The sequence below is a fragment of the Heteronotia binoei genome, chromosome 1 (assembly GCF_032191835.1).
Source record: "Heteronotia binoei isolate CCM8104 ecotype False Entrance Well chromosome 1, APGP_CSIRO_Hbin_v1, whole genome shotgun sequence".
Taxonomy (NCBI): domain Eukaryota; kingdom Metazoa; phylum Chordata; class Lepidosauria; order Squamata; family Gekkonidae; genus Heteronotia; species Heteronotia binoei.
In genome coordinates, this window is record NC_083223.1 from 156,302,650 (window position 1) to 156,326,294 (window position 23,645).

Genomic DNA, 23,645 nt, shown 5'->3' on the forward strand with positions numbered 1-23,645 from the left:
GCTTTTGCTGCTGCAGTGCACTGTGCCCTGCTCAGCTCTCCCAGCTCTGGCTGCTGCTGCTGACGCTTCTCTGGCTCAGCCATGGCAAAAAGAAAAAAGCAGGCTGAGCCCTGGAGGGTCCCTGGGGGTTGGGGGGCCCTACCTGGAAGTCAGGGGGCAGTGCCCCCACAGCCCTCCCAATGGCTACAGGCCTGATTTAAAATGTCAGTCAAATGGGTTACAGGGTGGAGGCACTGTGTGTGACAAAACAGAAACAAGCTCTGATTCCAATAAATACCAAATTATTAGTTTTAAGGGATGTCCCCATCCCCAATATTTATTTATTGAATTAATTAAAAAGCATGCCCTGCTTTTCCAAGTTGGTTCAAAACAGCTAACAATACAGTTAGAATGCAAGAGATCAACAATAAGACCAAGTTTAATAAAGATCAAGGAAACAGCCTTAATGGAAAAATAAGATTAACCACAATTCAGAAACAGCTAAGGAGAGCTCAGAGATTTCATCATGTATAGAATTGTTTATTAGGTATTCCTGAAAAGAGTGGAATATACAGTGACACAATCCATTGATGAAAGTGGGAAGTAATTTGTACCAGAATATTATAAAATGATACTCCCACTTTTAAAGCCTCCAAAATAATTTTCTCAATTTTTATTCTATTGCTAAAACTAAGATTTTACTGACTGAGGCAGGTTGGAAAGCTGTAAAAATAGGGTTGCCAAATCCAATTCAAGAAATATCTGGGAACTTTGGGGGTGGAGACAGGAGACTTTGGGGGTGGAGCCAAGATCAAGGCTGTGACAAGCATAATTGAACTCCAAGGGAGTTCTGGCCATCACATTTAAAGGGACCACACACCTTTTCAATTCCTTCCTTCCATAGGAAATAATGAAGGATAGGGGCACCTTCTTTTGGGGCTCATAGAATTGGACCCTCTGGTCCAATCTTTTTGAAACTTGAGGGGTATTTTGGGGAGAGGCACTAGATGCTATACTGAAAATTTGGTGCCTCTACCCCAAATAACAGCCCCCCCCCCCGAGCCCCAGATACCCGCAGATCAATTCTCAATTATTTTCTATGGGAATAAATCTCCATAGGGAATACCAGAGTTCCCAGCAGACACTTCCCACCCCTCCCACCCCGCTTTCTGATGACCCTGAAGCAGGGGGAGGGCCTCCAAACTGGGGGATCCCCTGCCCCCACCTGGGGATTGGCAACCCTATGTAAAAGGTAGGGAAAAGGTAATGCAAATTCTGGGTGACTATATTAAATTCACAGAGGGCCACATATTTCACCTGATTAATCAGTAGAATATTCTGAATGACAGCTTCATATTTCCATATAATAACGTTTAAGGGGGCAGGTGGTAAATAAGCACACAAGCCACTATATGAAACTGGAAGATGGAAGCCTAAAGCCTGAGCTCCCAACCCCATCTCAGACACTAACAATCTATCTGAATAATAGGAGACTCAAAGACAACAGCAAAGGTCATAGGAAGGAAAGGTGATCCAAGAATCACAAGCTCCACAGCAAGATCCCACTCTATCAAATTGTACTTCATGCAAGGGAAACCTGACAAGGGAAGGAAATTAGATCTTAAAATGGCCGCTGCGGGTTCCGCTGCCTCACTTGACACAGCTCCTATTTTTTAAAAAATCTAGTAGAAGTTTTATACTCCACAAAGAATGAGATTTTAGAGGAGAAGTCCCTTCTCTTAAAACCCATCACAGACCAAATAAATGAACTAAAAAGTTGCATAGAGCAAACAGCTAGCTGATACTGCAATGGAAATGGGAGCTATGGTACAAGAGGAGATCCAAGACCCTCAGCAATGTGACATTAATTTGCCATCTAAAAGGTTGTATGATATGTTCCAAAACCAAAATTGCTTGGATGTTGTTTCTTCTTTAATGCAACATAATTGAGAAGTATTTTTGTATGATATTCTATGCATCTTAAACGTTCAATATCTTACCTATCACAAGGTTGTACAATACTGCTATGTTTTTGTTTTGTATATATATTATAATAAACCCAATAAAATGTTTAAAAGGAAAAAAAATGGGCTGCACAAAATTTAACGATAAAATAAAAAAGAAGCAATACATAAGTGCAATAAAAATAGTATTTAATATTAAGTGGCAAATTAATCAGCAAAGAATTTCTGAAAGCACTGAAAGGAAGTTCTTTACCAGAGAATGCATCCTGCTGTGTAAGAACCAGCCATACACTGCACGAGCATAAGTGACAAGTGAATTGGCTCCCTGTTATGACAATTATTGGGACAGAATCTGTGTTGACTTGATACAAACTTTTCATAATTTCAAGTCCATAATTAATTTGCTTACTCCTCCAAGAGCATTACATTGTCTACAGTCCAGACCACCATGTTCGGAAGATAGGAAACAGAGACCTGTCATGGCAACTGTAACACCCCCCTTCCCCAGAATGCTTCAAAAGACAATCACCATGGCATAGCACCTTTCCCTCACCTTCTACTTAGGCATCTAAAGGCCCAGCCCTGCATCACAGAATACCCTCACCAAGACAAGAGCTAGAATAAAATGTGGAAGGGTTGCATGGCAGCCATCTGATATCACCAAGGCTTTTTTGGTAGAAAACCCCCAGCAGGAACTTATTTGCATATTAGCCCACACCCCCTGACGTAACCACTGTTACACACAGGACTTTTTTTGTACAAAAGGCTCATTTGCATATTAGGGTACACTCCCTAATGCCAAGCCAGACAGAACTGCGTTCCTGTGCGTTCATGCTCAAAAAAAGCCCTGGATATCACTGAGCAGCAATTGAGCAAGGAAAGGAAAAGAAGAGGACTTCAACAGGGGCTTGCTCAGCATGAATGCTACATTGTCCAGCCTGGGCATGAAAAACCTTGCTCTTGTGCAGAGGACTCAAATAATGTTCATTCATTTTAGCACTGCTACACATGTTGCAGCATGGTACCATTTTGTGTGAAGAAGAGGATCTAAAGAAGATGAGAATGATTAAGTAACAAAAAGAATATCACTGGAAATGTTTAAAACTCTGTCTAAGTAGTATAACATGAAAAGGCCTTTAACAATATGAGGACAAACCCAAAACCAATATGGCAAATAAATAGAGGAGGGAAGCTAATTATAACAGGGCAAATGTTCAAAATACACAAGAAGGAAGAAATACACAAGATCCTGTTAGATCATCAAGAGAATATGCTGAGTGTCAGGATCCATGTTTTCCTGCCCTCAGTGGTAACAAAGAAGTGGCATTAGGAATATTTCTGAAAGAGAGAGAATCTGGTAAACTTACATTCTCAAATATAGAAGGAAATTAAAATACAACATTGATTAGCTAGGCAGCAACACAGTGTTAATTCTAAGCCAGTTAAATAACAGCTGTTGGTGCTGGTGCTTAGATTCAAGGATTCACATCATATATGAAAGTAACTGATAGTGCAATCCTAAAATAACAACAGATTTAGAAGAATGTAACTGTGTTTAGGATTGCACTGCTAAATTTCTTACTAATACAGACTCTCCCATGGGGCTCAATGTAGACAGGAGATGCCATTTCAACTGCTTCTTTACCAACACTCCATACAAGTCTGTACTGGCTTATTTTCACCTCATTGAAACAAGGAATGTAGCTGAAAAATGTGATTTATATCTGCTCTTATGATCGGAGTGTGGCTTGGCTTCTCAGAGGAACCATGGTTCTCTTCAGGTACTTTCTACCACATACCTCCACTTCTTAGTTTATAGTTCTGGCGCAGTAAAACCTAACTTATTTTACCAGATACCTGTCAGCAAGCCCCTTGATTTACCATGGAACTGAGTGAACTAAAGAGGGCCAGAAGATGTTGAGAAACTTGTAGTGAATCTGACAATGCAAGCTATAAAGCCCATTGGAAGACTTATGAAGTAGTGTTGATAGTGGCGAAGAAATGCATAAGGAACAATTATTGCATAAGGAACAATTAGTTGTGATACCTTTGCAAACTTTTTTGCTGATAAAATAGCATTAATACAACATGATCTAGAGACTGCCAGCATATTAGCCAGGTAGCAGAAATGTCTGATACTTCATCAGCTCTGCTTATGCACTATTTTAACCCAGTTACAATGATGGACTTTGAACAAGATCCTGACATCTATGAAGGTCACCACATGCTGTGGATCCTTGCCCATTCAGTCTGATAAAATCATGCAAGGACCACATTAATGAACCCATTAACTAACTCAGGGCACCTTCCTCAAGAAGGTGATTATCCATCCACTACTAAAAAACCTCCCATTCCTACAAAAAAAAATTGATACAGCCAGTTATTACCCAGTTTCTAATCTTCTGTTCATGGGGAAACCAATAGAGAGAATTCCAGTCTTCTTGAATAATTCACATGCTCTAGACCTCTTTCAGTCTGATTTCAAGTTGGGCTATGGGACAGAGATGACCCTGGTAGCTTTACTTGCTGGTGTCTATCTGAATGAAGACAATGCTTCTTTGTTGCTCCTATTAGATCTATCAGCAGCCTTTGAAACAATAGATCATGCCGTTTTTTTGAGGCATTTGGAAGCAGCAGTAGGTATCTTGATATCTGCTGGCTTCTAAATCTAAGTCTTCATTGCTTAAGGAACAATTAGCTGTGATAGCTTTGCACATTTTTTTGCTGATATGTGGTAGATCATGTGCCTTAGCGGTTCAAATAATTCTTTATGCATCAGACTCAAAGGGTTGCTGTTGGAGAACAGCTATCTTCAGTGTAGGAGCTGTCTTGTGGTATTCTACAGCGCGCCATGTTATCTCTCATGTTATTCAACCTCTACAAACAGCTTTTATGAGAAATCATTTGCAGCTTTGATACTGGATGTCATCAATATGCTGACAACATCTAGTTCTATTTCCTTCTATCCAATGCCCTGGCTGATGTAGCAGAGGTCTTGAGTCAATGCTAATTGCTGCAGTTAAATGACTGAAAGAGAACAAACTGAAATTGAATGCAGACAAGATGGAAGTGATGATGCTTGGAAACGTAGAGATCTTGAAGGACACTGTATGCCCCACTTTGATGACTCTTGCTGACTCAATTAAAAGCCTATGGATTTTACTGGTCCCAACACCGCTGTTGGAGAAATAATGCAGCTGCAAAACACAGCCAATCTGGCCAACCTGGACCCATGCCACGATAACATTGAGACCAGAGTACCGTAATGCACTCTACATAGGTCTCCCCTTGAAGTCAACTCAAATTTTGCAGTTGGTGAAGAAATGACACAGCATAGTTATTATCATGAGCTAGGCAAAGCATCCCATTCTGCATTCACTCCATTGGCTGCCCAGCAGTTACCAGGCTCAACTCAAAATATTGACTATCACATACAAAGCCCTTGATGTCCTTGGTTTCTCTCCCTATACTCCAAAAGAACAGCTTCACTTGCTGGAGCAGAGCCTCCTGCAAATACCACCTGGCAAATGGGCAAAATCAATAACCACCTGTACTCATCCATTCTCTGTTGTGGCTCCCACCTTATGGAATGGCCTGCCTGATGAGGTCAGGAAGGCTCCCACCCTCCTGGCTTTCTCCAAATTATGCAAAACTGAATTGTTCAGGAAATTACACAGGTAATTAGGCTGTACTGTGACAAAAGATTTCAGAATGATATTTTGGAAAAGCAATAGGGACTGTGGAATATGCTACTGTGTATTGTACGTACTTTCTGCTGAGTTAAGTATGATTCTGTTACATCATGTTAATGCTTATGCTTGGTTTCAGCTCCATTTTCCAATTATAATCAAATCCCTTTTTCTTTGTTTTCTGGATGTCCCATCCTTTTGATTGTATTTATTCTACACTGTGTAATCTGCCTTGAGTCTCAGTGAGAAAAGCAGAATATAAATCATGTAAATAAAAAACAAAATATGAAGTCAGATAAATGCTAAGACAACCTTGATGAATATATCATTTTTATATTTTGGGATAATACTAACTGCTACCCCCCCCCCCCCCCCCCAAAAAAAGGTAGGTCAACAAATGTCTTTAAAAATGACTAACACTACATTTTAAAAATAGCTTTTGTTACTGTAAAATCAGCTGGATTCTTAGACCTTTTCTCTGCAGGAACAAAACATTATCCTCACAAAATCACACAAATTAAACCCAATTTACAAACTCTTTTTATGGCTCATGTAAGGACACTTGAGAGACAGGAGTTGAATGAAAACAAGCCAGTACATAGGGGGATATCACAGCATTTGCTGCTCATTAGTATATATACATACACAATCTGAAAATTTAACAAGTCTAAGTTGTGTACCTGGAGATTTCAGGCTTCCTTTGCTCTCTCAAGCTGCCAAGAATGTATGTATGGAGTGATAATTCTTTATTCCGGGGCTGGCAGCAATTCCGTATGAATAAGTAAATTCACATAGGCAGTGATTAACATTATGTCTGCATGAGTGTTCATATGTTCACTGAAACCATTACAAGCACAGAATGAAATCCACCAGGAATGTCTCTTACACAAAGCCCTTGACATTAGAGCTGTCACCTGATTAAAGGAATCTCAGTCAATTAATGTCTGAGTTCAGGTCGATTAATTGATAAATCAATTACAATCTACATAAGTTTGCATCTGAATAAAACCATTGAAACAGGGAGAAAAGCATTCTTTGTTTTGGGGTGATGCATGAATGTGTCTTATCAGGCACCATCTGTGTGAGAAAGGCATGCCTCTTCTATGATGGTGCTTGTTGAGGAAAGATCCCAGTGTGTCAGGAAGAAACATGCCAGGCCTATTCTGAGTTTCCAGTGAAGCACAAAACTCCATTTCATAGAGATGAACAAAGCATGTAAGCATCCCAGATTTTGAAAGAGGGGGGGGGGGGGACATAATTAGCATATAGATGTCACACCTGGCCATCTGTCACAATAACCTGTCAACCCAGTGGGAAGCAATGAAGAATTTCCTCTAGTCTGATATATGACACCTTCTCCTTTATACTGCACATGCTTCCCTCCCCCTTCTCTTTTTTTCAAAAAGGATTGTGTGCAAAGACATGCTAGGGTCATAAGGACAGAATTTATTGTTTAAACCTTATTTTAGCTTAGTTTTTAGTAGACCCTCATTTTCTGATTGGTTCAAAAAGGAACTCCCTGAATCTGAGGAACCTCTTGAAATATGGGCCAGCAGAGATGCCTGAAATTTTGTAAGTTTAGTTAGCAAGAAAACTGTGTGCCCCCACCCCCACTTATGCTGAAGTTTTTGCCTTCTTAGATTTTTGTATTCACATTCAAATAGAATAAAACCTTTTAACAATTTGTTCTTAAGGTTTTGAGAGACTTTCTGGGTTACTTCCCTCATAACCCGGCTACATCAAGCACCCGCTACCAGATAGATTTTGCCAGGAAAGGAGAGGAGCTTTCCTTCTCTCTCCCTTTCTCTCTCACATGCACACACAGAGGTTGCTTTATGTTTGAGGGAAGTATTACTGAGTTAGCCTAAAGGGCAACCTAACACTCTCCCCTCCCCCCCCCCAAAGACTAACTCAAGTGGGCAAGGATGTCAACAATGCATCTATAGAGTCAAAGAGGGCTGGGACATTTACAGATACATGGTGGACTGGACTCAGATAAACATCAGGAACAGTACCCTGTCATCTGTACTTCTTTTAAAGTACTTATATTTAAAATAAGTTTTTAAAAGGCTGCACAATAAACTAGAAATACCCTCATAATTGATCAAAAGTTCTATAATAAATTAATATAGGTGCTTACTCAGTAAAGTATGGTCACCTCACTAACATGAATGCTGAAAATTGCAGCCATGCTTTTGTGCAGTTCCCATTCATTTCATTTGGCTCTGTACAGTAGAAGTTCTTAGTGGGCTTTTAATTTTTTTTAATTCAAAATTTATTAGTTTTCTTAGTTTCTACAATTTTTCTCCAGGTATTACTTAAACAGGTAAGATACTTAGCTGAGAAAAGGGAAAAAAAACACCCCATCATAGTAAGGCATAAACTACATCAAAAGTAGATTAAGTTCTGGTAGGTCATGTTCCTAGGTCATGTTCAGTCAGATAAGTAACAATTGGGTACTATTGTTCTATGATCTTTTTCTCATACAGTTTCGGGGAAATATCTTTATTGGAGTATGCTAATTTACTAAGAATGAAAAAATCCCAAATCTTCTTCCTCCATGTATTTAGGGCTACTGTGTAAGGAGTTTTCCAGTTGTATGCCAATAGTGTTTTTGCAGCTGCTAATAAAATTGACGCAATTTCCCATTTCCTTTTAGGTACGCCCAAATGAGACTAGTTTTCCAGCAGAAGTATTTCAGGATTGAGAGGTAAGTGGATGCTTAGTATAGTGTTAAGTTCGGTTACAATAGTTTTCTAGTATTTTTGTACGTAGGGGCAGGACCACCATAGATGAAGGTAGGTAGCCAACTGACTACATTGTTTAGGCAGGTTGGAGTATTTGAACCCTTCAATTTGTACAGAGTTGAAGGTGTTAAATACCACATTGCCATAAGTTTATACGTTTGAAATCTAACTGTGAAGATGTTTGAGGTATTACCCGGGGAGGTCCAGATATTGTCCCAGTCTTCCTGAGCTATCCTTTTGTTTAGATCTATAGACCAATATTTTTGATATTAGTCTCTTCTTCCTCTGAAGTGCTTAATAGTTTGTATAAGAACCTGGTGAGTCCAATATGTTCTTTTCCTAGATATATCAGTCTTTCTAAAGGTGTTAAGTCTTTAATAAGTGCTTGTTTCATGGGTTTAGAACTCAGGCAATGTCGTAATTGCATGTATTGAAACCACTGCACTTTTTGGTTCAGTTTTTGCTCTAGGCTTGTTTTTTCTATAACTCTCCTCAAAATGCTTGATGCAGGTGAAGCCCACTTCCTTCAATTTGTTTAACACTACAGGGTTTAAACTTGGCATGGACCACCTCCAGTTGGTGTAAGAGGATAACGGGGATATTTGCGAAGCTAGTTTTCCTTGATGTTTATACCACAGGAATAATGAGTGGTCTACTGGAATAATGAGAGGTTTACTGTTATTAACCCTGTTTTAACTAATTTTGGGTTCCATAACATGTCATATAGGGTGGGGCTGCCCATTTGAATTTGATTCTATTGAAACCCATTCAGGTGGGTTTTTCCCTGTGGCTGCTTTAATAAGTGAGCCTATATTAATTGCTTCATAGTAAAGTTTCAAATTCAGAATGTCTATTCCTCCTCTAGCTGTTGGCCGGGTAAGTGTTTTAATACCAATTCTGGGCTTTTTATGTACCCAAATAAATTTGCTAAACATACTTTGCCATACGTTAAATGCTCTGGCTGAATTCTTTATTGGCAAGGTTCTAAATAAGAAATTTGGGTAATATGAAAGACTTTAGGATGTTGATTCTTTCTGCCCAATTACAAATATTTGAATTTTGCGTATTAAGAATGATTTCTATTTCCTTCTGCAGGTTCACAAAATTGGCTACAAATAAATCTGAAGATTTTTTAGGGATATGAACCCCTAGCTATCTCCAGGGTTTATTAGGGAGATGGTAGTTGTACTCAGAGATAAGTTTCTGTAAGTCTGCCTGTGGGATATTTAGTGGGCTTTTAATGATTAAGAGTAAGCATACACACACACAACCACAGGCACTAGTGAGCAACTGAAGAATATTCATGTTCTTTTGAACTATGAGATAAGGAGGAGAGAACGAAAAACAAAAACACAAATCAAAGCTCTTTTTTTATTGGCACTTTGATCCTATTGATGTGAACTCTTTATGAAACTGTACATAGTTACCGTTTTCGCACACGACTAACCTTGCAGTCACAATCCTGTTCCCTCTGCAGTGTCCAGTCGGATTTCGCACCATCTGCGCCGGAGTTACAGGAAGTGCCGCAGCTTTTGCGTAGCAAATGTATACTGCGGAGGGAACAGGATTGTGACTGTGAGGTTAGCTGTGTGCGAAAACGGTCATGCCAATGTAGCAACAATGACATGGTGTACTTGACAAGTGGAGCATAACCATCCTGCCATGTATTTATATTACTGAATAATCAGAAAAATTCCTAATACACAGTCTAGAGATTACGTAGGTAACTATTGTGGCATGCAAAATGTTACAAAGGATGTTCTATCACACATGCCATTTTACTCTCCATATGTTTAGTATTTTGTTACGCTGCATCTTTGTACAAGTAATGTCATTTCAGATCATCTGGCAATAATATATTGACTGTGTAGGCAATGCAGTGTATGTTTAGTTGGATCCAAACAACTACAAGCAGGAGTTCTTGTTGCAGAATAGATCTTCCTATCTCTCATGTGTGTCCAGGGCTGGATCTAGGGAGGGGGAGCAGAAGGGTCACTTGCCTCAGGTGCCACTTGGGGGAGTGCCGAATTGGGGGAGGAGTAAACCAGCAGCCCTGATCTGCCTCCCTCCCCATTTAAAGATCCCAGCTGGCTGGCATGGTCTAAAGACCATGGTGAGGGAGGCAAACCTGCTGCTTCTTTCACCAGAAGGCGCAGAGGCAGTGAAAGAAGCAGCCCCACTTCCCAGATCTGCCTCCCTCCCATTTAAAGACTTTGCTGGCCAGGGTCTTTAAATGGGGAGGGAGGCAGATCTGCTACTTCTTTTCTCACCTTTCTACCTTGCGGAGAGGCAGCAAAAGCACCCCTACATCCCTGATAAAAGTCTTTAAATGGGGGGGGAGGCAGATCGGCTGCTTTCACCCCTCTCTGCAAGGCAAAGAGTCACAAAGCAGCCCCAAAGTTCCCCCCGGGTGGGGGTAGGCAGCACTCTAGCACTGATGCTGCCCCCCCACAGCATTTTTAAAGTGGGGGCACATTTTTTACTCTTGCCCCCACTCAAAAAATTTGTAGTTCCAGCTCTGTCTGTGTCACCCAAAAAGATGCTTCTGAAGGTAAGGGAACCCTAAGGAACAGCACAGAATACAGTGTGAGGAGAAGCAATCTAGGGGATGCAGAAAAGGGAGGAGCAGGATTGTGGTGGCAAGTTCTGCTTCCACCAACACATTTATATTCAAAGGACTGCAAGTGCATGCATTCAAGTCTCCTTTCCTGTGACTAAGGACACTTTTGTTTCAGGATTACCAATCACATGGAAAAGTATGTACATGCATATTCTTGCATATGTGTAGGACTCCTGCATACCTTTCAACAAAGATGTGTAGGTCAGGGACTAAACTTGTCACCAGGATCCCATTTTTGTCTTTACATTCCCCTCAGAATGTTGTGTGAAAGACCCTACAAAAAGCTGCTTTGAGAGAGGGTGAAGAAAAGCAGCTTGGAGGAGCAAATTTCAGTACAAAAGTGGTGGGTACCTCCCATTTTTCCACTGAAATATTATCCCCTCCCAAAATGGTTTTCCAGCAAAAAGTGGGCTGTTGTTTTTCCCCCCTTTGCTCATGACTACATGTCACATGAAGTTTGATTTTTATATTCTGAAAGGTGAGATCTCCCCACCCCACCCATCCTCACTTTTCTGGCTGAATGTTAGCTGGCTAACATACACTGTATTAATCCATGTTGACTTCTAGTGCCAAAGGCCAAATAGATTTAGTTTTCTGAATGTCAGCAGCTATTGATTCAGCACAGTTAGAATTCCCCTCCCTCACCCCTTTTTCGTTACCCTCTACAACTAGTAAATGTGAAGTGACAGGTTCTCTGCAACATTTTGATGACAGTTTAAATACATTCATTTTCCAAAATGGCTACTAATCTACAAAATAGTCAAGGCTAACATAAATGGGTAAAAATGTAAAAGCAGAACTAGAAATATTAAACCCATAACATATTTAATAATAAAATATGCTTTAAATGCGCTTTATAACACATTGACTTACTTGTAATTTCTTTCCCAGAACTTCACTGGTCTGGCATATGAGGTGAGAAAAATGACGCTCCCTAGAAATGGACTCAGTGGAGTAGAAAATACAGCAGTGGCCAGAGTTTGAAAGAAGAGCATAGCAGAGTCTGAACACTTTAAGTCAAGGTAACACAAATGAATTCACTGCACTTTTATGCCATCCTATATACAACTACACAATTCATCTGAAGACCTTCTGGAAGAGGGAACAGGGATTCCCTCTCTCAACACAGATAGTCCATTTGATCCTTAAGCTGTTCTTTATTGTCCACTGATTCCCAGGAACAAAACTGCAGGGGTGGGGGGAGGTTAGTTGGCTGCAGCATGAGGGAGAGGCAGGAAAGCCCTGGTCCACAACACCCAGGAACTGGTTAGACACCATGCTGGTGTTGGTCTACGTGGACCATTGGTCAGATCCATCTGGGGTCTTATTTTTATATTTGTTCATTATTTACAGTGAAGTGCTGAAAGGCATGTTCATTACAGGCTTGGAAATTCTCACCAAGAGTAGGGAATATTATACCATGAATATTATACCACTGCAACACTGCAGTCCAAGCTCTGTTCATGATCTTTCAATCCTGATGGAAACTGGATTCAGGTAGTATAGCATACTGGAAGGCACACAAAAAACATCACTCTGATTTGTATTTCTCCATACTGTTGTCTGTTGTAATTTACTATGTACTTGGTATTTAAAATTTATCAAAATTTCCAATATCCTAATGTTCTGAATGCAAAGTTATCCAAGTAAAGCACTTTTAAATTTCATTGAGCTTTGTGGCAAAGATTTAAACTTGTGCTTAACTTCCTCACTGAAATGCTGGTACCAAGTTAAGAAAGCTTTACTTTAGTTGTGTTGGGCTGTTTGCCATTTAAATTAATTATGGAATAATGTACTGGAAGAATATCTAAAATTGTTTTAACAACATGCAATTATATATTGTCCATGTAGAAACAATTTGTAGGGCACTATATTTATCTCATTCTGTGCTTTGAAATTCTATTGTATTTTGAATTATTCTGTTTTTGATCTATGACTAGTTGTTTCTGACATAAAGCTTCAATAAAATATTTGGTTTTTTTAAAAAAAATACAATTGTATGTGAGCAATAGGAGCCCCATGGAACAGAGTGGTACACTGCAACACTGCAGGCTTAGCTGTGTTCATGATCTTTCAATCCTGGTGGAAACTGGATTCAGGTAGTCAGCTCAAGATTGACTCAGCCTTCCATCCTTCTGAGGCTGGTAAAATGAGAACCCAGCTTGCTAAGGGTAAAGTGTAGATGACTGGGGAAGGGAGTCCCATGAGTCAGTAATGACTCAGTGCTAGCACAGGAGACTACCTTTATCTTTATATATGAGCAAAAGCCTCTTTATTCCTTCTGTTATAATATATATATCTTTCTGTTACAAAAAGAACTGAAACATTATTCATTCATACACATAAATAACATTTCAGTTCTTCTGGTAACACTGTCATGTTCTGACAATCTGCAGATTCAACAAATATTTATCAAGTAGATAACTGTAACTTCTCCAATATTTTCACAGAGAGTGCTCTAAAATGGTGTCTGAGCTTATTAATGGGTATATGATATGATCTGCCCTCAGAACTTCCAATTTCAAAAGCCAAAGGGGAGAATAAGGGAGGGAAGAAAGCGTCAACAGAGTTAACTGTCAGAGAATCATGGATTGGTAATTCATACTGGCTTGGAAAGAACAGAAAGTCACCTCTGTCAGATAATCATAAGGAACTAAGAAAGTGGAAAAACAGAAAAGGGAAAGTAAGGTGGAGATATTAGAACAGTAGAAAAATCTCTAGGCTAACGCTACCTGAAAAATTAGCATTACAGAAATACTAACACCAAAGATTCTATGTGTATTCTATTGCAATGAAGTCAATCAAGCAACACAGATGTTTCAGTGAACTAAACAGAATCTCATAGCACTTTGAATGTTAAGGTACACCTTGGCAAATAGAAGGGGAAGACGTGGAAGTAGTGACAGACTTCACATTTCCAAGATTACTGCAGATGATGACTGTAGCCATGAAATTAAAAGACGTTCGCTCCTTGGGAGGACAGTTATGGTGAACCTGCGCAGTAGAATAAAAAGTAGAGACATCACCCTGACAACAAAAGTCTGTATAGTCAAAGCGATGGTATTCCCATTAGTAATGTATGGCTGTGAGAGCTGGACCATAAGGAAGGCCGAGCGCAGAAGAATAGATGCTTTTGAGCTGTGTTGATGGAGAAGAATCTTGAGAGTCCCTTGGATTGCAAGAAGATCAAATCAGTCAGTCCTAAGGGAAATTAACCCTGACTGTTCCCTGGAAGGTCAGATGCTGAAGCTGAAGCTCAAATACTTTGGCCACCAAATGCGAAGGGAGCACTCAGTGGAGAAGATCCTGATGCTGGGAAAGACAGAAGGCAAAAGAAAAGGGGACGGCAAAAGATGAGATGGCTGGACAGCGTTACTGAAGTAACAAACACAAATTTGAGCAGACTTCGGAGGATGGTGGAAGACAGGAGGGCCTGGCGTGACTTGGTCCATGGGGTCACAAAGAGTTGGACTCAACTGTGCAACTGAACAAAAATGTATATTTTATTGATGTATTTTTATTTAGTTTTAACATTTTTAAAAATGTGTTTTTATTATGTATGTTAGCCACCTTGGTGGCCCAGATAATGGCAGAAAAATAGGATATGTATTTTGTAAATAAATAAATGTATCTGGGTGCTAAATAGCAGTCTAACCGTGTTTCTCTATGACTGTTTGATGTGGTGGTATCTTAAAAATTTCTTATAATTTTCTTCCCCCTTTGTGCCTCTTAGCAGTTTTAGGGCTTATATCATATAAATGAGTTAACTGGGGTGGTCAGGATTCCTGATATCATTATGCAAGTTAAAAACTCATTCAACTATCTCTTTATGGTCAGATGTGAGAATTCTGCAAGCAAATGGAGCCCTCATGCCCCACTGTGGGACAGATATGCAAGTTCCTACTTGAAGAGAACATTACATCTGTGGTTGAGGAATCTTTGAAATCACTCCCTAATAAAATTTGGTTAGAACAGGTGTGCTGCTTTTTTAACATGGTTTTTCCCTTCAGAAAGATCAAATAATTCCATTAAAATGTTATTTTTTTTAAAATCACCATTTAATATAAATTATCAAATAGCATCATGCTTTTCTTTTACCTTCTGCATACATATTAGCTGAGAATAAACAATCAGAACTTCCTTAAAGGATATGAGGTATTGCAAAGAGCTGGGCAAACACATGGAAAGAAGAGCCCCAAGCAATTTGCCAAGGAGCAATATAGGTCATAATGAACTGTAATTTTTGCAGTAGGTCACACAGCTGAAAGTAGAAAGGGAAAAAGTTATAGATGTGTATTTTAAAACCATTTTTAAAGAGTATGCACACACACACACAGCTACCTTATACTGAATCAGACCACTGGTCTCCCAAGGTCAGCATACTCAAACTGGCAGTGGCTCTCCAGAGTCTCAGGCAAAGGTCTTTCACTGCACCTACTACTTGATCTTTTTAACTGGAGATGCTGGGGACTGAGCCTAGGGTCTTTTGCATGCCAAGCAGATGTTCCACTGCTGAGCTACTCAGCCCCTCCCCCCACTTTTACTTTACATATCTTATACCATGATTCAGTGCACAGGCACCTATATGATAACTGAACTACTTTTTATGCTGACATTTAATTAGTACAGAAATTGAAATGTAAAATAATCTGAAAATTACAGCCAAAGCCTCCCTGAGGCACACACTGCATATCTCCCTGCACTTATGGCAGAACATTATAAAAATGGTGGTTCCATGTCATATTCTCCCTCACACATTACAGATAAAACAACATGATGCCATGTCTTGACATGATTTTATGAATATCCATGCTAGTAAACGATATGGGTTGGAGGCAGGGAAATGATGTTTTGATGCCAGATCATAAGAAAAGTTCCACCTGATGCTATGGGAGGGGAATTCTTCAGGAGGTGAACAGATCTCAAATATTGGACAAAGTAATTATGGGCAGATTCCAAAGCAGTTGTTGTAGTAGAATGATTAGAGTGCTGGACTAGGATCTTGGAGACCCAGGTTCAAATTCTGACTCTGCCATTGAAGAGTAACCTTGCTCAGACACCTTGGGCCAATCAAACACTCTCAGCCTATTCACTTCACAGGGTTGTGTGAGGATAAAATGAAGGAAAGGGAAATGATGAGAGCTGCTTTTAGAAGAAAGGTGGCATGTGAATACTGTAAATACATAATTTTTTGAAGCCTGCTTCTCCCTTGCAGTGACTGATGTTTTCAACCCACGCTGAACAAGGATATGGTGATGTTCTACCACATGCACTAATCCCAATTTAATATGCTACTTCAAGTAAGTTTCTAGGTTCTTTCAGTAGCCTAATAAAACTGGGTCTGTGATGGAGCACTGACCATGGCGATAACTGCACAGGCTGACCAAGAAACAAAATCGCCCTAGTACTAAAAACACAACACAGCCATTATGTTATTTTCCAGTAAGTTTCTTACAAAACTTTTAAAAAACAGCAGAAAATCTCAAATTTTGCCAGCCATTCATAGTGAATGGTGCAACTATGCAAATCATGTGAATCATGTAATGTAAGGGTGAAAGTGTGAATCTATACTATTTGCATAAATTATTCCTTTTGAAGCGTTTATGTTGTGAAGGCACAGAGTTTGTAATGTTACAATGCAAAATTTCAAATACAGAGACTCATAAACCTGCTCTAACAACATAACTGTCAGAAAACTCATCTGAAAGATCTTAGTATTTCCACCACTGAACCAGAATCATCATGCTTTTCTTTTATGTATATTCAGTTAGAGGGGTTTTTTTTGTCTTTTTACAGACCAATTTGGTATTTATGTCCCTAATCTCCAGTGCTCATGAATGACTTGAACTATCTTTCTGTATCTTTGGTTGAGCTCAGGGATTGCTGATGGCAAATATTCTTTCATTGCAGTAAGATTTCCTTTCTATCTTTCCCATAATCCAAAATTGTTTATTACTTGTGTAGTTTGGTCTTCTTTAATGCCTTCAACATCTATTGTTCTACAGGGAACAACAGACATACTATGAATAATTCTTCTTAATTAAAAAGGCTTTGGAAGTTTTGAACAACACATGCTTTTTATACAAATATAATCAGTGGGAATATTTTAATTTTTTATAACCCCAGAGTCTGGATGGCCCAGGCTGGCCTGATCTCATCAGATCTCAGAAGCTAAGCAGGGTTGGCCCTGGTTAGCATTTGGATGTCTGACTACTCAGGAAGTCCAGGGGTTATGCAGAGTCAGGCAATGGCAAGCCATCATTGAGCATCTCTTGGCTTGAAAAACCTACAGGGTCACCATAACTCAGCTGTAATTTGACAACACTTTCCACCACCAATCCCAGGAAACATGACCAGTATGTATGTTTGACTAGCACTTGTACTTATGGATATGTAGCAATAGGAATAACTCTCTTCAGCTCATGCTTCAGCTGCATGTTAGTCCAATGTTCAATGGTTCAGGAGGCTTGCTGCACCATGGGAACTCGCAACTTAGTCTGACTTGCTTCAAAACTCCATTTCTAATGCTGTCCAAAAATGTTATGATGAGTTTGCTCTTCCTCACAGGGCTTCCCTTTTATATTATTTTTCATAGAGCAGCATCTTTATACTTTTTCTTTATTTTTCTCTGTCTGTCCACCCAGTCATTTGAATGTGTATCATTAGATGCTGACCCAGCCCAGGGAACTGAGGGAAGAGACTAAAATCCTTTGTTTTGTCCTGGTTTGATAATGGCACATAAGAGGCTGGTTAGGAAGGCAGAGATCTTGAAGGACATAGTGCTTCCCACATTCAGTGGTGTTCAGCTGATTCTTGCTGACTCTGTTAAGAGTCTAGGAGTTATACTGGATCAAACATTACTGCTAGAGAAGCAAGTTAATACAACTGCAACAATTCTTTCCTCCAGCTCAGACTAGCCTGGAAGATGGGCCCCTACTTTGACATGGCTGATCTGGCCACAGTAACAGAATGACTAGACAACAATAATGCACTCTACATAGGTCTCCCCCCATTGTCAGCTTGAAGATTCCAGTTGGTGAAAAACTCCAAAGCTTGGTTATTATCAGAAGCTAAGCAAGATGTGTATTACTCCCATTCTGCACTTCGCCAGTTTCCCATCAGTTACCAGGTAATATTGGCTATCACATATTAAGCCCTTTATGGCTTGGGTCTGTTATATCTAATTGATGCCCTCTTTCCCTATGCTCCAGCATGACAGTTTCAGTCACTGGACCTTCTGCAGGTGTCACCCTGAAAATGTATAAAATCATCAATTGCCCATGCACGTACAGTCTCTTGTGGAATAGCTTGACTGATGAAGTCAGGAGGCTCCCATCCTCCTGGCTTTCTGTAAACTATGCAAAGCTGCATTATTCAAGAGGGCTTCTTTACACAGGTAATAGAGGTATACTGGAATGAAATATTTCAGAAAGACACTTTGATAAAGATATAGAAATTATGGACTGTGTACAGCCCAGGGCTTGTATGTAGAAAAACCCCAGCAGGAACTCATTTGCATATTAGGCCCCACCCCGATATCACCATTGTTCCACGCTTGGCTTTTTTGTAGAAAAAGCCCAGCAGGAACTCATTTGCATATCAGGCCACACACACACCCTTATGTCAAGTCAGCCGGAACTGCGTTCCTGCTAAAAAAAAACCCTGGTACAGCCCATACTGTCTGTTGCTATATATGATCTAAATGTGTAATTTCTGCATTGTTTAACATGTCATATGAATGTTCATGGTTTGTTTCAGTTCTGTTTCAGATTTCTGCAATACAAATCTTATTGAATTGTTTATAGGGATGTCCAGTCCCGTTGATCTATTGACTTACATTGTGTGATCTACCTTCAATCTCAGTGGAAAAGGTGGACTATAAATAAATAAAATTAAAACACTCCCTCTATTACTGAAGTTATTATAACCCATGCCAACAATATGATAGGGGAAAGGGAGAAAGAAGCAGTCATGAGCCTGATGAATGCAGTGGACAAATGGATACATTAGAAAGCTCAAAGCAGCAGGCATTCAACATGAGCAGTCCATCCCCACCAACAGGGGCTGTTAAGAAATTTGGTTCATTCAAAATGGATTCCGTTTCAGAAAAATTTGGTCAGGCTGTTGTGGCCTGCCTGTTCATTTTTTCTTTAGAGATTCATTTGTGTTGCTGGGAAGATGTGCACAGTGACCTTTTACAAAGGCAATAACAGCTGTGCCTCATCTTCTCTGTCCGCTTTTCAATTTTGTGCATTCCATTCAATTAGCCACCTGGAAAGGGGTGCAGTAGTTGGCTGCAGACAATTCTGGTACCCTCTCACATGCACAGAGACTATGAGGTCATATAGATTATCATTGGCTAACACATCTGACCATAGAAACTTCCTTGGAGTCCAGACTGGTGCAAAAGCCTAGCAACATTTGGGACTCTTAGCAATAAAGGTAACATCTTAAACTCCATTCCTTAGCCAGGAAGGTGCCTGCACATTGTCATGGCCTGTTAGCATGCCATGGCTTATTTTGGCCATACTGGAACTTAGCTTGCTGAAGCCAACCCAGCATTGGCTTGCTGAACTCTGGAGAAGAATTGTCTTGAATCCTGCAACTGGAAGGGTAACATCTTGTATTTGTGGACCATTGTCTTTGAAGTATTTTAGCTAGAACTGAAATATTTAGCTTTCTTATTTTCTCCTCACTGAAAGATACACTGGTCTTAAAGCTGTATAGTAATCTCTGCACATTAATCAAAATGTCTTTTAAAATTTATAATTCTGGTTATTTGTCTTCACAGCTTACAATATCTTCTAGTGCCTTAGACTGGTTCCACCTACCACTGGAACTTTAACTCTTGTGAATTCCTGCTGTGAGGATTTCTTAGTCATTCCCGGTAAGGTCTGGAGTTGGTCCTTTGGCTCCTGACTGGGGGGAAGAACAGAGGGCTGGGGGCAGCTACCACAGCTGAGGTGCACACAGGTGTATCCCAGCTGTTTGTAATTTGTTAACCTGCCTAGGTTACCTGGCCAGGTTGGGTTGGGTGACCTTTGTGACAGGGACTCATGGTGCAAATGTGCCTGTGGCTCCTTCCAGATGTGTTTGGTAGTTAAGCATATACAGAGCTTGAATTGCAGACAACTGATGAGGAAAATGTGTGCTGTTCCACAGCACCATGCCTTTCTGTGCAGTCTTTCCTGACCTAGTATATACAACTGGTTTCAACACCAGGTGTGTGGTTACAGGACTGCTCCTAGGTCCTGGAGGTTCTAGACCTGCTTCAGTTTTGCTTCTGGTAGCTAAAAAGTGAGCTTTAGGATTGCTCTGCAAGATCCAAATTTAACATTTAGATAGAGACTGCAATTTTTAGATAACCACACACTAATCTTTATATCAGAATGGAAATATTATCCTTAAATTTGTTTTGGTTGTAGTAAAATCTTGCAATTGTTCATGAAATTCCTTCTTCCCCACTCCAAGAAAGACCCCAGCAGTTGGCTTCCAGCTCACCAAATCAAGCTGAAGTCTAAAAAACAACTGCGCTAAAAAATGCCAAACACTTAATGCAAAATACAAAAATTATATCTATTATAAGAGTGCATAAGCATCTAAAAATTCATACATGAGTAATAAAATCAATAGTCCTATATACAAAGTCCCATGCAGAATAAATCAATGTCATTGGGTGACTCCAAAGAACTTCACAAATCTTCATTGAGCAATACTACTCCAAAGTAATCCAAAAAGTGGAGTCCATCCGCTATGTTGGCTTCCAAAGGAAAATTCACCTTTACATGATCACCGTCTTGTTATCATGTTCCGCTGTGTTGCAGCTTCTTCATAAGCCAACTTACAAAGTCCTCCAAACGATTTCTCTTATACGCTCATTTTCAATTTCTTAAGTGACAGCCGCAATGCTGCAAAGAAGCTGTAATGCAGCAGAACGTGGTAACAAGCAGGTGATCATGTGAAGGTGAATTTTCCTTTGGAAGCCAACATGAGTGGAAGGACTCTGCTTTTTTTATTACTTTGGAGTAGTATTGCTCAATGAAGTTCTTTGGAGTCACCAATGAAATTGATATATTCTGCATGGGACTTTGTGAATAGGACTATTAATTTTATTACTCATGTATGAATTTTTGGATGCTTATTCACTCTTATGATATAATTTTTGTATTTTGCATTAAGTGTTTGGCATTTTTTGGCACAGTAGCTTTTTGGACTTCTATTTATACTGTGTCACCATTGTTTCTACTTATTGTGTTGTTGTTTTAAGCCAAATTAAGCTGACAGACTCATTTTGTAATATTTTTCATAAGAAATTCTGACAGGTTTTGACCTTGATTGCCAATCAGAGTCAAACACACAATTGCAAAAGGACAACAGTTAATTAGAACGTATAAAGCATGTAGCAAAACATTCTGCGCCAAAATGTAAAACTAAGATTTAAAATGACAACTTGGTTCCATTTTGTTATCGTTATCTTGCTAACACTTTATTACAAACCTTGGGTGAGTAGAAAGGGCTTCTGAATCCACTAGGCATTTGTGGGGGGAAATAGATACCAGTAAGTTTCTGTGGTAATCTTAAATCTTACATCACCACCACAATGCAAATTCTACTACAGTCCTCAAGGAAACTACACATTCTACAACAAACACGGGATTCCCAACCCTATGTTTGTTGTTGATCACATGAATCATCTTTATCCCAAATCATACCATTGGTGTATCAAAGTCAGTAGTGTTTACTCTGACTGACACCAACTTTCCTCCACTTGACACTTCTTCTTACATCCAAGAAACCTAGTACATGTTTTGTCATTTAGTGAAGGAAAACAGCTAAGGGGAAAGCTTGCTAAAGAAATATAGAGGCTTTGTATATAGTCTTCATGTTCCTTTTCTTGGTAAAGGCAAGTGCCATTTAATCAGTTTTTTTCCATATTGAAAAGGAGGGGGAAAGCCAACATTGCTGATTTATCTAAATCATTCCAGTACAAGGAAATGTCTAATGTGACGTCACCCCATGGGTCAGTAACGACTCGCTGCTTTACCCTTTTACTAACATGGGGAGGGAGCACTGGGAATTGGCATTTGGGCTCCAGTGCCCTTATTTGTTCAATAAAGCAGGTATGTTGATTTGGCATCCTAGGATCCAACCAGATTTCATTAATATAAGAGTAGAAATAAAGGAGGAAAGAATATATTACAAAGCCTCATTACCGATGACATATTAAAAAAAATTCAACTGATAGAGTAAGACTGGGAATGTCTGCTATTTTTATCTTTGGCTAGCAGGATAAAATGGAAATGTTCTCTCAACCATTGTTTAGATGTACCTTCTTCTTCTTAGATCAAGATAATTATACTGGCTTATGACACTAAAGAAAAAGCCTTGCCATTCAGACATGGAAAAATTCACACCTTCAGTGAATAACAAGTTCCTGGCTGTCACTTTCAGAGTTATTTCTACATTGCCAAAGGTGGTGGCAGTAAAAATGTGTTTTCTATCTCTTTTAAGAATAGTTGTGAACATTACAGTGACTGAGTTGTGCATTGATTGAAGCTGTCAGTTCTTTTTCTGAAGCAGAGTAGACCACAAAGAGTTTGAAAACAAGATGGGTATACTGCTACTGACCAAACAGGAAACATATATGTATAGGTATTCCACAAAAGTGTCATTACTCCCAAATGATCCATTTAGAAGGCCAGCCCACGCCATTCAAAAACTCTTGGGGATTAAATCCATATAACAATATAATAATCTGAAAATGTGACAATCTGCAAAATCTTATAATTGTTTTTATACCCCCAGTGCAAGCCTCTAATTTCCTCCTTAATGCCAGTATCGTAGCTTAACTCATTATCCCAGCATCCTGCCCTATAAACAATTTTTACTACAATTCTGTACAGACTATTTTCATTCTTAGCTGTCATCAATATCATTCACCCTACAGGCAATTTGACAGATATAGAATGGAGAGAGAAATTGCTGAATTACAAATTATTATGAAACTTGGAACAAACACCTCCCCAGGACTGAACAGGGATATTGGTTTTTTATCTCATTACAGATGCTAAACCCACTCTCAATGAGTATAGCTATACATCCACAGTATTCCAATGCATTTCTCTTTTAGAATTGTGTATCAGTATAATTATTTGTATTGACATTCTCAAAATAGGGATATTGGCTGTATATCTCATTACATATGCTTTCAAGAACATCACTATCCAATGTATTTCTCTTTTAGCTGTACTGACACACTCAAACAGTGACTTTGGTTGCTTATCCCATTACATATATTGAACCCATCTCCCATTGTCATTGACAGACAATCTCACATTTTGACGTACTACTGTTTTGTTGCTTTCGCATGCTCATGCTACTCAGATCAAAGGTTTGCTCAATTTGTTAATTTTACTATTCTGTCATTGTACCATTTTACATTCTAAACCACTGCCTACCAGATAATTTTACTTCACTGTCATTGGTTCTTAAATCTGTACCATGTTGCATTCTGGGCCACTGCCTACCAGCTATGTACGGCTCTGCTCAGCTATGTATGGCTCTGCTCACTGTGCTGGATTCCTTGTCTGATGAAGTGTGCTTAAGAGCATATGAAAGCTTATGTTCTAAATAAAAATTGGTTGGT

At 39.4% G+C, this 23,645-nt stretch overlaps 1 protein-coding gene across 1 annotated transcript in view; it reads right to left on the reverse strand.

Moving 5' to 3' along the window:
* PCNX2 (pecanex 2) overlaps positions 1 to 23,645 on the reverse strand; it is a 293,389-nt gene that overhangs the window by 110,774 nt on the left and 158,970 nt on the right. The window contains exons 22-23 of the mRNA XM_060242977.1: positions 15,150 to 15,260; positions 11,873 to 12,000 (exon numbers count right to left, since the gene is read on the reverse strand). Coding sequence (XP_060098960.1) covers positions 11,873 to 12,000; positions 15,150 to 15,260 — 239 coding nt within the window. The remainder of the gene's footprint in view (positions 1 to 11,872; positions 12,001 to 15,149; positions 15,261 to 23,645) is intronic.